At 42.6% G+C, this 15148-nt stretch overlaps 1 protein-coding gene across 1 annotated transcript in view; it reads left to right on the top strand.

The window, feature by feature from the left end:
* Positions 1 to 4945: 4945 nt before the first annotated feature.
* The window catches only part of OPRL1 (opioid related nociceptin receptor 1), a 64218-nt gene continuing 54015 nt past the window's right edge, over positions 4946 to 15148 (top strand). Inside the window, exon 1 of the mRNA XM_058174577.1 lies at positions 4946 to 5166. Coding sequence (XP_058030560.1) covers positions 4946 to 5166 — 221 coding nt within the window. The remainder of the gene's footprint in view (positions 5167 to 15148) is intronic.

The raw sequence follows: 15148 nt of genomic DNA, 5'->3' as shown, positions 1-15148 counted from the left end.
GATTGGACACACAAGGAATTTGTCTTGGTGCATATGCTCTCAGTGTACATAAAAGAAAAGATACGTTCATCAAGGTACAACATTTACAACACAATTGATGGTCAATATATCAATATAAATCATAAGGATTGCCAGCAACAAGTTATAGTCATACAGTCATAAGTGGAAAGAGATTGGCGATGGGAACTATGAAACGATTAATAGTAGTGCAGATTCAGTAAATAGTCTGACAGTGTTGAGGGAATTATTTGTTTAGCAGAGTGATGGCCTTCGGGAAAAAACTGTTCTTGTGTCTAGTTGTTCTGGTGTGCAGTGCTCTATAGCGTCGTTTTGAGGGTAGGAGTTGAAACAGTTTATGTCCAGGATGCGAGGGATCTGCAAATATTTTCACGGCCCTCTTCTTGATTCGTGCAGTATACAGGTCCTCAATGGAAGGCAGGTTGGTAGCAATTATTTTTTCTGCAGTTCTAATTATCCTCTGAAGTCTGTGTTTTTCTTGTTGGGTTGCAGATTTCTTTGAATGATGTTCCACAGTTAATAAAAATTTATATTTAGGGAAATGTCTAGACGTAAAAAATTCATATATTCATCAAAGTACTATAGAAAAAGGAGTCACACCGGGTGGGAAGAGACAGGCAGGCTGGAGGGCGAGAGGGGGAAACAGAAACAGATTATCAGAGTTGGAAGGGACCTTGTAGGTCATCTAGCCCAACCCCCGCCCAAGAAGGAGACCCTATACCAGGGGTGAAATGTAAACTTTGTTACTACCGGTTCTGTGGGCGTGGCTTGGTGGTGTCATATGACTGGGTGGGCGTGGCCAACTTCATATTTAATGTGGCCCTGTATAGTTGCAGTAAATAAAGTTATCTTATCTTATCGATCTTATCTAACGAAGAGAAGAATTAAGGTTGACCTGATATTGAAGCCTTCCAATACTTAAACTGCTGTCACAGAGAAGAAGGGATCAACTTATTCACCAAAGCCCCTGAGGGTAGAAGATCATTAAAGAGGCACCCAATCTAGAACTAGGGAGAAATTTCTTGACAGTGAGAACAATTAATCAGTGGAATGGAAGTTGCAGACGCTCCATCGCTGGAGGTTCTTAAAATGAGATTCGACAACCGATTATCTGAAATGCCCCACTTGAGGACCTTTCTTGCCACGGTCATTAAGTGAATCACTGCCATTGTTCAGTGAGTAAGACGGCTGTTAAGGGAATCTGGCTTCCCCATTGACTTGGCTTGTCTTCTAGTCCAGGGGTCTCCAACCTTGACAACTTTAAGCCTAGAGGACTTCAACTCCCAGAATGCCCCAGCCAGCAAAGCTATACCTCGCTCAACAGTAGTAACTGTGAGAGGGATCTTGGAGTCCTAGTGGACAACCATTTAAATATGAGCCAGATGTGTGCAGCAGCTGCCAAAAAAAACAACACAGTCCTAAGCTGCATCAACAGAGGGATACAATCAAGATCATGTGACATGTTAACACCACTTTATAATGCCTTGGTAAGGCCAGATTTGGAATCCTGCATCTAGTTTTGGTCGCCACGATGTAAAAAAGATGTGGAGACTCTAGAAAGAGTGCAGAGAAGAGCAACAAAGATTATTAGGGAACTGGAGGCTAAAACATAGGAAGAACGATTGCAGGAATTGGGCATGTCTAGTTTAATGAGAAGAAGGACAAGGGGAGACATGATAGCAGTCTTCCAATATCTCAGGGGCTGCCACAAAGAAGAGGAGTCAAGCTATTCTCCAAAGTACCAGAGGGCAGGACAAGAAGCAATGGGTGGAAACTCATCAAGCAACCTAGAACCAAGGAGAAATTTCTTGGTTCAGTGAGAACAAATAGAATAGAATAGAATAGAATAGAATAGAATAGAATAGAATAGAATAGAACAGAATTTTTATTGGCCAAGTGTGATTGGACACACAAGGAATTTGTCTTGGTGCATATGCTCTCAGTGTACATAAAAGAAAAGATACCTCCATCAAGGTACAACATTTACAACACAAATGATGGTCATAGGGTACAATTTAACACTTAATGATACAACACTTAATGATAATCGCAGGGCACAAATAAGCAATCAGGAACAATCAATATCAATATAAATCATAAGGATTGCCAGCAACAAAGTTACAGTCATACAGTCATAAATGGAAAGAGATTGGTGATGGGAACTATGAGAAGATTAATAGTAGTGCAGATTTAGTGAATAGTTTGACAGTGTTGAGTGAATTATTTGTTTAGCAGAGTGATGGCCTTCGGGGGGGGGGGGGAACTGTTCTTGTGTCTAATTATTCTGGTGTGGAACAACTAGACTACTTGTCTCCAGGAGTTGTGAATGCTCCAACACTGGAGGTTTTTTTTAAGAAGAGATGAGACAACCCTTTGTCTGAAATGGTACAGGGTTCCCTGCCCGAGGAGGAGGGGTTGGACTAGAAGACCTCCAAGGTCTATTTTATTTTATTTATTTATTTATTTGTCATAACAATATATGTAGGTATCATACAAAAAGATTATATAATATATAAACACATATATGGGTAAATATAAGGAGGTATAAGCATATATGTATATAGGAAGAAGAAAAGAAAAACAATAGGACAGGAACGGTAGGCACGTTTTGTGCGCTTATGCACGCCCCTTATGGTCCCCTTAGGAATGGGGTGAGGTCAATAGTACACAGTTTTTGGTTGAAGATTTTAGGATTATGGGAAGAGACCACAGAGTCAGGTAAAGTGTTCCAAGCACTGATGATTCTGTTACAGAAGTCACATTTTCTGCAATCTAGATTAAAGCGGTTGACATTCAGTTTAAATCTATTGGTTGTTCTTGTATTATTGCAATTGAAGCTGAAGTAGTCTTTGACAGGAAGGACATTGCAATAGATGATTCTGTGAGTTAAACTTAGGTCTTGTCGTAGGCGACGGAGTTCCAAGTTTTCTAAGCCTAGGATTTCAAGTCTGGTGGGATAAGGTATTTTGTTGTTTTCAGAGGAGCGGAGAACTCTTCTTGTAAAATATTTCTGGACACGTTCAATTGTATTGATGTCAGAGATGTGGTGAGGGTTCCAAACCAGGCGAGCTGTATTCTAGAATTGGTCTAGCAAATGTTTTATATGCTCTGGTTAGTAGTGTGGTGTTTTTGGAAAAGAAGCTACGCAAGATTAGGTCCCTTCCAAGTCGAAGTTAAATAGCAAAGCATCCTTTTTCCCTGCTGGAAAAAGGCTCCATCGGGATTGGATCAACTCGCGATCGGCTTCTCCGTTTGGCTGGCTAGCGATCCCGGCGTGTCTACGGCTCTCTTTCCCATCCTCCCTCGCCCACTTAGGTCAGAAGTCTCTCTCTCTCTCTCTCTCTCTCTCTCTCTCTGTGTGTGTGAGTGAGTGAGAGTGTGTGAGAGAGAGAGCGAGCGTGTGCGCGCGTGTGAAAGAGCCAGCGAGGCTCCGTGCATGTGCTCCTCTCCTTGGCATCCTCCCTGAAGCCCTCCCCGCTTTGCAAGTTGGGATTTTCTTCCGCATCGTCGCGGAACCTCAGCGAAAAAGCATCGTCGGAGCCGGCGAGAGGCGGCAGCCCGCAGAAAGGACATTGCAAGCCTCCGTCGTCCACCCAACGGCTTTGTTGTCTGGCCGCGGGTTCCCTCGTGGACATCATGCCTGGACCCTAAGCAAGCGGCGGTTTGAGAAAAAGAGCCCCGCCACCGGAGGGGTGCTCGGCTTTTTTGCTGCTGGGGGAAAGAAAAAAAAAACCCAAAAAAAACCCTCAGAAGCGCAGTCCAGGTAAGGACCAAGCTGGCGTGGCTCTTTGGAAGTTTCTGCCCCTGGCTTGGTTTCTGGCTGCAGAAAAGCAGACCGGATGCTATCGGTTTTTTGGGGGGGGGGGGTATTTATTTATTTATTTATTTGCAGCAAATGCACAAATCCAGGCCAAGAGAGAGACAGAGAGAGAGACAGAGAGAGGGAGAGAGAAAGAGAGACACATAGAGAGAGGGAGAGAAAGAGAGAGGGAGAGAGAGAAGGGAGGGAAATAGCTATTACTCATGTCCCTTCCTAGGTCTTGGCATGGTGGGCTAATTTACCTGCTGGCATGGGAAGATGCTCTCTCAGCTGCAGGAAGCGAGGGGTGCATTCTGCACATGGACAGATGGAAGGAAGGAAGGAAGGAAGGAAGAAAGGAGGAGGGTTGGCTGGTGAGCAGGCTCCTGAGGGCTGCCAAGCTTCTCTCCCTTCCCTTGCCTTCCCTTCCCTTCCCTCCCAGCCACCCCCTCCCCAAGATATTTGCCATCTCATTCTTTGTGCAAAGGTCCCTGGCTCGGAAAGCGCCTTTGGGTGGTGGTTGTAGCCAATTCAAGTCTCTCCCTTGGGGTCAGGTCCGTGAAGCGGGCAAAACAATCCACGGTCTTCTGCTGATTGCGCAAGAATCCCATGTATGGTCTTGGTTGATATGTGTGTGTATGTGTGTGTGTGTGTGTGTATGTGTGTGTCTGTTTAACACCTGGCTCTACCATGGGTCAGGGTGTGTGAAAATTGATTTGTTGTATCACAAACCGTTTTAATTCTTCTTCTTCTTCTTCTTCTTCTTCTTCTTCTTCTTCTTCTTCTTCTTCTTCTTCTTCTTCTTCTTCTTCTTCTTCTTCTTCTTCTTCTCCTCCTCCTTCTCCTTCTCCTTCTCCTTCTCCTTCTCCTTCTTCTTCTTCCTCCTCCTCCTCCTCTTCCTGCACCTCCTCCTCCATCTCCTCTTCCTCCTCCTCCTCTTCTTCTTCTTCTTCCCTTCCCCTTCTCTTCCTCTTTTACCCTTACCTCTTCCTCCCTTTCCCCTTCCCTTTCCCCTTCTTCTTCTTTCTTTCTCCTCCTTTTCCTCTTCCCTTTCTCCTCCTCCTCCTCTCTCCATCTCTCTCTCTCTCCTTCCTCACTCCAGAGCTCGGGGACCCCTCCACATTCAGGATGGATCCCTTTTTCCACACTCAAGTTGGGGATGTCCTGTATATGTCCAGGCTGGCGAATGACTCATCCCTCTGGAATTTCAGCCTGGGCGACTGGTTCCACAACCGAACCACCGACGGGTTCCTTCCCATGAGGATCAAGGTCACCATTGTGATTGTCTACTCCATCGTCTGCATCGTGGGACTCGTGGGCAACTGCTCGGTCATGTATGTGATCATCAGGTGAGCACGCGCCCCCATGTGGGATGAATCTCCCGGTGAGCAGGAGTGTCTTCTCAAAGCGAGGACACACACGCTCATTTTTTTTTGCTTTGGGGATATTTTTCTTGCCGGAGAATTTGTATTCAGGGTAGAGCAACTGCAAAGACAAGGGCGCCCCGGTCCATGTGCAAAGTTCTTTTCTCTCACGGCTGAGCGGGGGGGCGTTTAGAGGCAGTGGATGGCAGGTGGGGAGATTTCTCAAGAAATAATGGTCATTCCAACCCAATGGAAATAATCGGAGGCATGGCTGGAGCAAGTAGAAATATGAACCTATGTTTTCTTTCTTTTATGTACACAGAGAGCCTATGCACCAAGACAAATTCCTTGTGTGTCCAACCACTCTTGGCCAATAAAAATTCTATTCTATTCTATTCTATTCTATTCTATTCTAGTCTAGTCTAGTCTATTCTATTCTAGTCTAGTCTAGTCTAGTCTAGTCTAGTCTAGTCTTCCATTCCATTCCATTCTCCTATTCTATCCTATTCTATCCTATTCTATCCTATTCTATCCTATCCTATCCTATCCTATCCTATCCTATCCTATTCTATTCTATTCTTCCATTCCACTCCACTCCACTCCACTCAATTCTCTATTCTATTCTATTCTATTCTATTCTATTCTATTCTATTCTATTCTATTCTATTCTATTCTATTCTATTCTTCCATTCCATTCTATTCTATTTTTCCATTGCATTGCGTTCCATTCCATTCCATTTCACTCCACTCCACTCCACTCCACTCAATTCTCTATTCTATTCTATTCTATTCTATTCTATTCTATTCTATTCTATTCTATTCTATTCTATTCTATTCTATTCTATTCTATTCTATTCTATTCCATTCCATTCCATTCCATTCCACTCCACTCAATTCTCTATTCTATTCTATTCTATTCTATTCTATTCTATTCTATTCTTCTATTCCATTCCATTCCATTCCACTCCACTCCACTCCACTCCACTCAATTCTCTATTCTATTCTATTCTATTCTATTCTATTCTATTCTATTCTATTCTATTCTATTCTATTCCATTCCATTCCATTCCACTCCACTCCACTCCACTCCACTCCATATTCTATTCTATTCTATTCTATTCTATTCTATTCTATTCTATTCTATTCTATTCCATTCCATTCCATTCCATTCCACTCCACTCCACTCCATATTCTATTCTATTCTATTCTATTCTATTCTATTCTATTCTATTCTATTCTATTCCATTCCATTCCATTCCACTCCACTCCACTCCACTCCACTCAATTCTCTATTCTATTCTATTCTATTCTATTCTATTCTATTCTATTCTTCTATTCCGTTCCATTCCATTCCATTCCATTCCATTCCATTCCATTCCATTCCATTCCATTCCATTCTTCTATTCTATTCTATTCTATTCTATTCTATTCTATTCTATTCTATTCTATTCTATTCTATTCTATTCTATTCTATTTTATTCTATTCCATTCCACTCCACTCCACTCCACTCAATTCTCTATTCTATTCTTCTATTCTATTCTATTCTATTCTATTCTATTCTATTCTATTCTATTCTATTCTTCTATTCTATTCTATTCCATTCTTCTATTCTATTCTATTCTATTCTATTCTATTCTATTCTATTCTATTCTATTCTATTCTATTCTTATTCTTCAATTCCATTCTATTCTATTCTTCCATTGCATTCCATTCCATTCCACTCCACTCCACTCCACTCCACTCCACTCCACTCCCTATTCTATTCTATTCTATTCTATTCTATTCTATTCTATTCTATTCTATTCTATTCTTCCATTCCATTCTATTCTATTTTTCCATTGCATTGCGTTCCATTCCATTCCATTTCACTCCACTCCACTCCACTCCACTCAATTCTCTATTCTATTCTATTCTATTCTATTCTATTCTATTCTATTCTATTCTATTCTATTCTATTCTATTCCATTCCATTCCATTCCACTCCACTCCACTCCACTCCACTCAATTCTCTATTCTATTCTATTCTATTCTATTCTATTCTATTCTATTCTTCTATTCCGTTCCATTCCATTCCATTCCATTCCATTCCATTCCATTCCATTCCATTCCATTCCATTCTTCTATTCTATTCTATTCTATTCTATTCTATTCTATTCTATTCTATTCTATTCTATTCTATTCTATTCTATTTTATTCTATTCCATTCCACTCCACTCCACTCCACTCAATTCTCTATTCTATTCTATTCTATTCTATTCTATTCTATTCTATTCTATTCTATTCTATTCTATTCTTCTATTCTGTTCCATTCCGTTCCATTCTTCTATTCTATTCTATTCTATTCTATTCTATTCTATTCTATTCTATTCTATTCTATTCTATTCTTATTCTTCAATTCCATTCTATTCTATTCTTCCATTGCATTCCATTCCATTCCACTCCACTCCACTCCACTCCACTCCACTCCACTCCCTATTCTATTCTATTCTATTCTATTCTATTCTATTCTATTCTATTCTATTCTATTCTATTCTATTCCATTCCATTCCATTCCACCCACTCCACTCACTCCACTCAATTCTCTATTCTATTCTATTCTATTCTATTCTATTCTATTCTATTCTTCTATTCCGTTCCATTCCATTCCATTCCATTCCATTCCATTCCATTCCATTCCATTCCATTCTTCTATTCTATTCTATTCTATTCTATTCTATTCTATTCTATTCTATTCTATTCTATTCTATTCTATTCTATTCTATTCCATTCCACTCCTCCACTCCACTCCACTCAATTCTCTATTCTATTCTATTCTATTCTATTCTATTCTATTCTATTCTATTCTATTCTATTCTTCTATTCTGTTCCATTCCGTTCCATTCTTCTATTCTATTCTATTCTATTCTATTCTATTCTATTCTATTCTATTCTATTCTATTCTTATTCTTCAATTCCATTCTATTCTATTCTTCCATTGCATTCCATTCCATTCCACTCCACTCCACTCCACTCCACTCCACTCCACTCCCTATTCTATTCTATTCTATTCTATTCTATTCTATTCTATTCTATTCTATTCTATTCTATTCTATTCTATTCTATTCTATTCTATTCTATTCTAAACACTAGGTCTGGATCCATGTGGACTTAAAAAAATGAAATCCCAAACAAGTTCAATGGGGAGATTTCTGTGCACAGGATCCCCTAAAACAGAACATCAAGGAAGGTTTGAATACCAATAAAGGAAAATATTTGTAGCTCAGGGTTGAAATGAGACCTCTTCGGTGCTCTCTGAATTTGGTGGCTCCCTTGCAGACATTTCATGACCCAGCTAGGTAATACCATCAGTGCTAGAAAGGAGTGGGGTTTGCTCTCCATTTATATTCTGGTGACTTGGCTGTCTGTGTGGGTGGAAGCGGTCTTAGAGATTCTTTGGTTAGGCTATTTGCTGATGGCTCTTCAGCAGTTTCTTTTTAAAAAATATATGTTTATATATATATATATATATATATGTATGTATATGGGTTTTTGTTTTGTTTTTTTCCTATAGAAGCAACCTGGTCTACCCAGATATGGGAGGGAGCATACTGCTTCCCTTTCGCCTTTCAACCCCAATCCAGGAGCCCTCAGAGGCAGCTGCTTTCACAACAAACTATTTTGCATTAAATTTGTATTTACTGACAAAGAAATAAAGGGAGACTAGTATAGTTCTATTTCAAGCTATTTAGCTCTCACCAGCTAGCTATACCCTTCTGGGATTCGAACCTGGGCTTGCTTGCGTATTAGGCAGATGTATTAACCAGTGGTGGGATTCAGCCAGTTCGTATCTATTCAGGAGAACTGGTTTTTAACTTTTTAAGCAGTTCAGAGAACCAGTTGTTGGAAGAAATTTCATTTTTCCCCCCCCCACTTTACAGGGCTAATCCTGTAAGGTAGGCAGGAAGGAAACATTTTGGTGTTTCTAGCCTTATCTTTATTGCCCTGCTTACAGAAACTGCCTCTTGGTTAATCCTAATTACATTGTAACAGCTAAGGCAAGCGCCCATCGGCGTGAGTGACGTTGAGTTGGCCATGCCCACAGTCACATGACCACCGAGCCACGCCTACCCAGATGGTCATTAGGCAGAGAACCGGTTGTTAAATTATTTGAATCCCACCACTGGTATTAACCTCTAAGCCACAGGTTCTCCTCGCTTTGTCAGCTGTACCAGGGGAAAGATTAAATGCTGTGTTGTTTTTTTTCCTATCGAAGTATCTTGGTCTACCCAAATATGGGAGGGAGCATACTGCTTCCCTTTCGCCTTTCAACCCCAATCCAGGAGCCCTCAGAGGCAGCTGCTTTCACAACAAACTATTTTGCATTAAATTTGTATTTACTGACAAAGAAATAAAGGGAGACTAGTATAGTTCTATTTCAAGCTATTTAGCTCTCACCAGCTAGCTATACCCTTCTGGGATTCGAACCTGGGCTTGCTTGCGTATTAGGCAGATGTATTAACCAGTGGTGGGATTCAGCCAGTTCGTATCTATTCAGGAGAACTGGTTTTTAACTTTTTAAGCAGTTCAGAGAACCAGTTGTTGGAAGAAATTTCATTTTTCCCCCCCCCACTTTACAGGGCTAATCCTGTAAGGTAGGCAGGAAGGAAACATTTTGGTGTTTCTAGCCTTATCTTTATTGCCCTGCTTACAGAAACTGCCTCTTGGTTAATCCTAATTACATTGTAACAGCTAAGGCAAAGCGCCCATCGACGTGAGTGACGTTGAGTTGGCCATGCCCACACAGTCACATGACCACCGAGCCACGCCTACCCAGATGGTCATTAGGCAGAGAACCGGTTGTTAAATTATTTGAATCCCACCACTGGTATTAACCTCTAAGCCACAGGTTCTCCTCGCTTTGTCAGCTGTACCAGGGGAAAGATTAAATGCTGTGTTGTTTTTTTTCCTATCGAAGTATCTTGGTCTACCCAAATATGGGAGGGAACATACTGCTTCCCTTTCACCTTTCAGCCCCAATCCAGGAGCCCACACAGGCAATCGCTTTCACGACAAACTATTTTGTGCTAAATTTATATATTTATTTTTTTTATTTGCATTTATATCCCGCCCTTCTCCGAAGACTCAGGGCGGCTTACACTATGTCAAGCAATAGTCTTCATCCATTTGTATATTATATACAAAGTCAACTTATTGCCCCCAACAATCTGGGTCCTCATTTTACCTACCTTATAAAGGATGGAAGGCTGAGTCAACCTTGGGCCTGGTGGGACTTGAACCTGCAGTAATTGCAAGCAGCTGCTGTTAATAACAGACTGTCTTACCAGTCTGAGCCACAGAGGCTTACTGATATGTGTGTGTGTGTATAAACATAAAAAACTCAATATCTATATGAGCAGCGTGTTGCCTGATTACAATCCATTTTGAATAACAAAAACCTAATAAACATAGTAGTAATCATAATATGCATATTGTTGATAATGGCCAGCTGAGGAACTCTGGGAGTTGAAGTCCACAAGACTTAAAAGAGCCAAGTTTGCAGACCCCCAGCCCTAGACCATTCCAGACAAATGGGGGTCCAGTCTCTTCTTAAAAGCCTCCAGTGATGGAACCACCCACAAGTACTGGAGGCAAGTCGGCTGCATTGCTTTGGGCGCAAGAAACCACACCTGGCTAGCCAGGTGCTCTGAAAAAGATCTTGTTCTAGATTAAAATCTCATCGTTTATTCAATTTTGTGGAGCCGTGTGAAATTTATTTTTATTTTTTTTTGCAGAAGAAGAGTCTTTTGGAGGCTTTGCTAGGATCAGAGTCCTTGAAACCTGTGATACCATGTCCATCAACTCTTTTTCCCTTATTCATTCGCTCACTTGGGTTCGTCTGTCGTTGTCTCTCACTGTCTGTTTGCATGTTGGAAGTGCAAGTGCAAGTGCAAATGGACAAGCTTCCCCCCCATAGAACTCTGGATTTGCTCCTTTCCTCTTCCTTTCCATTCCTTTCCCTTTCGTTCTGTTCCTCCCTCCTCCCTCCTCCCTCCCTTCCTTCCCTCCCTTTCCTTACCTTTCCTTCCCTCCCTCCCTCCCTTCCCTTCCTTCCTTCTGTTCCTTCCTTCTTCCTCTCCCTCCTCCCTCCCTCCTCCCTTTCCTTTCCTTTCCTTCCTTCCCTTCCTCCCTCCTCCTCCCTTCCCTTCTGTTCCTTCCTTCTTCCTCTCTCCTCCCTCCCTTTCCTTTCCTTTCCTTTCCTTTCCTTTCCTTTCCTTTCCTTTCCTTTCCTTTCCTTTCCTTTCCTTCCTTCCTTCCTTCCTTTCCTCCCTCCCTCCCTCCCTTTCCTTTCCTTTCCTTTCCTTTCCTTCCTTCCCTTCCTTCCTTCCTTCCTCCCTCCCTCCTCCTCCCTTCCCTTCTGTTCCTTCCTTCTTCCTCTCTCCCTCCCTCCCTCTCCTTTTCCTTTCCTTCCCTTCCTTCCTCCTCCTCCCTCCCTCCCTCCCTTCCCTTCCCTTCCCTTCCCTCCCTTTCCTTACTTTTCCTTTCCTTTTTCCTTCCCTTCCCATCCCAACCCTGGGCTACAAACATTCTCTTTTGTTGAAATTTTTCAAACTTCATGACTTGCAATGTAGGCTGACAACCCAGATTGCCATCAGGTTCTTGGTTGGATTTTTTTGAGGTCTTCAAGTCAGGATTGACTCCAAGTGACAGGTGCACATCATATATTTTTTTTGGCAATCTTTTATTTCTTTCCCCCCCCTGCATTTATTTATATCCCACCTTTATTATTTCTACAAATAAGTCAAGGTGGTGAACACACACAATTCTCTTCCCCCACCCCCAAAACAGCAACCTTGTGAGGGGGGTTAGGCAGAGAGTGATTGGACCAAAGTCACCCAGCTGGCTTTCATGTCCAAAGTGGGATTAGAACTCACCGTCTCCTGGTGATTGGCCCAAAGTAACTCAGCTGGCTTTCATGCCCAAGGTGGGACTAGAACTCACCGTCTTCTGGCGATTGGCCCAAAGTCACCCAGCTGGCTTTCATGCCCAAGGTGGGACTAGAACTCACCGTCTCCTAGTGATTGGCCCAAAGTCACCCAGCTGGCTTTCATGCCCAAGGTGGGACTAGAACTCACCTTCTTCTGGTGATTGGCCCAAAGTCACCCAGCTGGCTTTCATGCCCAAGGCGGGACTAGAACTCACCGTCTCCTGGTGATTGGCCCAAAGTCACCCAGCTGGCTTTCATATCTGAGGCGGGACTAGAACTCACCGTCTCCTGGTGATTGGCCCAAAGTCACCCAGATGGCTTTCATATCTGAGGCAGGACTAGAACTCACCTTCTTCTGGTGATTGGCCCAAAGTCACCCAGCTGGCTTTGATGCCTAAGGCGGGACTAGAACTCACAGTCTCCTGGCGATTGGCCCAAAGTCACCCAGCTGGCTTTCATGCCTAAGGCGGGACTAGAACTCACCGTCTCCTGGTGATTGGCCCAAAGTCACCTAGGTGGCTTTCATGGCAATGGTGGGACCTGAACTTGAGCAGTTTCCTGCTTTCTAGCTTGGTGCCTTAACCACAAGATCAAACTGGCTCTCTTTTTCTGCAGAATCCAATCATGGGTTGGTCACCAGGACCACAGCTTTAATCTTCTGAGTTTTTGGACTCATGGTGGAGTCCATCCTCAGAACGCATCTCTCTCACCAGAATATCTTTTTCCTAGGAAAGCCACCTGAAACAGGATTTGAATTCATGGTTTCCAGGTTGCTACTTGTTATGCTAGATTGGCTCTAGATCAGGGGTCTCCAACCTTGGCAACTTTAAGGCTGGAGGACTTCCAACTCCCAGAACCCCCCAGCCAGCAAAGCTGGCTGGGGAATTCTGGGAGTTGAAGTCCTCCAGCCTTAAAGTTGCCAAGGTTGGAGACCCCTGAATCTAGATCACAAGATTGGCCAATTCTGTACAGGAGAAGCAAACATGGGCTCTTAGCTAGCTAAGGTGGCACTATTTTTGCAGAAGATTGAAGGATAAAATTGTGGGATCCTTGGTCACCTCTGAGCTTGGAGACATTTCATTACCCAACTAGGTAACGTCATCAGCCCTAGAGGGGAGTGGGGTTTTCACTGATGATGTGACATTATCAGGTAGTGAAACATCTGCGAGAAAACAACCAAGCTCAGAGAACATCAAGAATCTCACAGTTCAACCCTGACCCACAAATATTTTCTTCTGTTGGTAATCATTGGATTGAAAGGGGAGTGGGCCCCATTCTAATCCAGCCCTGTTCTGGTGAGGAAGCCTCAAATGATCCTAGAAAATTGACAGTTGAGTCCAGATTTTGATTGAAAAATTCCAGTGACTGGAATTGGGAATGTCTAGTTTGATGAAAAGAAGGATTAGGGGAGACACGATAGCAGTGTTTCAATATCTCAGGGGCTGCCACAAAGAAGACGGAGAAGCTATTCTCCAAAGCACCTGAGGACAGGACAAGAAGCAATGGGTGGAAACTAATCAAGGAGAGAAGCAATCTGACAGTTAGAACAATTAATCAGTTAGAAATTTCCTGATAGTTAGAACAATTAATCAGTGGAACAACTTGCCTCCAGAAGTTGTGAATGCTCCAACACTGGAAATTTTTAAGAAAATGTCGGATAACCATCTGTCTGAGATGGTGTAGTAGGGTTTCCTGCCTGGGCAGGGGATTAGACTAGAAGACCTCCAAAGTCCCATTCTATTCTATTCTATTCTATTCTATTCTATTCTATTCTATTCTATTCTATTCTATTCTATTCTAGTCTAGTCTAGTCTAGTCTAGTCTAGTCTAGTCTAGTCTAGTCTAGTCTAGTCTAGTCTAGTCTAGTCTAGTCTAGCCTAGCCTAGCCTAGCCTAGCCTAGCCTATTCTAGCCTAGCCTAGCCTAGCCTAGCCCAGCCCAGCCCAGCCCAGCCCAGCCCAGCCCAGCCCAGCCCAGCCCAGCCCAGCCCAGCCCAGCCCAGTCCAGTCCAGTCCATTCTCTTCTCTTCTCTTCTATTCTCTTCTATTCCATTCCGTTCCATTCCATTCCCTTCCATTCCGTTCTCTATTCTGTTCCATTCCATTCCATTCCATTCCATTCCATTCCATTCCATTCCATTCCATTCCATTCCATAAGATAGGATCTTCCATGACTCTCACCAAAATTTCTTCTTGTTTCAAGTTTTGCTCTCCCTCTATAAAGCTTCTATCTATTGATTTTTTGTCTTTCTCTTGGATGCTATGGAGAGTAAGTCCATACCTTTTTCTCTGTGGCAGACCTTGAAAGAGTCCAGGTATGCTCCGGTTTGTCTCCTCAGGTTTGTTAGAACCCTTCCCCCCCCCCCCCCCCCGGGCAAGGTAGGTTTTTGCAGAAGAATAAAAAAAAAAAAAACAACCACCAACTTTATTCCTATTCTTCAAAAAAATAAAAATTAAATGTCAGGAGGAGAAGAGAGGAATGGGAAAAAAATGTTCTGGAGATGAACCGAGTAAGCTGGGCTTATTCTGGGCTGCATAAATAGGGGGATAGAATCAAGATCACGTGAAGTGTTAGTGCCACTTTATAATGCCTTGGTAAGGCCACACTTGGAATACTGCATTCAGTTTTGGTCACTGCAATGTAAAAAAGATGTTGAGATTCTAGAAAGAGTGCAGAGAAGAGCAACAAAGATGATTAGGGGACTGGAGGCTAAAACATATGAAGAACGGTTGCAGGAACTGGGTCTGTCTAGTTTAATGAAAAGAAGGACTAGGGGAGACATGATAGCTGTGTTCCAATATCTCAGGGGTTGCCACAAAGAAGAGGGAGTCGGGCTGTTCTCCAAAGCACCTGAGGGTAGAACAAGAAGCAATGGGTGGAAACTGATCAAGGAAAGAAGCAACTTAGAACTAAGGAGACATTTCCTGACAGTCAGAACAATTAATCAGTGGAACGACTTGCCTTCAGAAGTTGTGAATGCTCCAACACTGGAAATTTTTAAGA

This window comes from Ahaetulla prasina, chromosome 3, assembly GCF_028640845.1.
Source record: "Ahaetulla prasina isolate Xishuangbanna chromosome 3, ASM2864084v1, whole genome shotgun sequence".
NCBI classification, from domain to species: Eukaryota; Metazoa; Chordata; class Lepidosauria; order Squamata; family Colubridae; genus Ahaetulla; species Ahaetulla prasina.
This window is presented reverse-complemented; position numbering and strand designations above follow the sequence as displayed.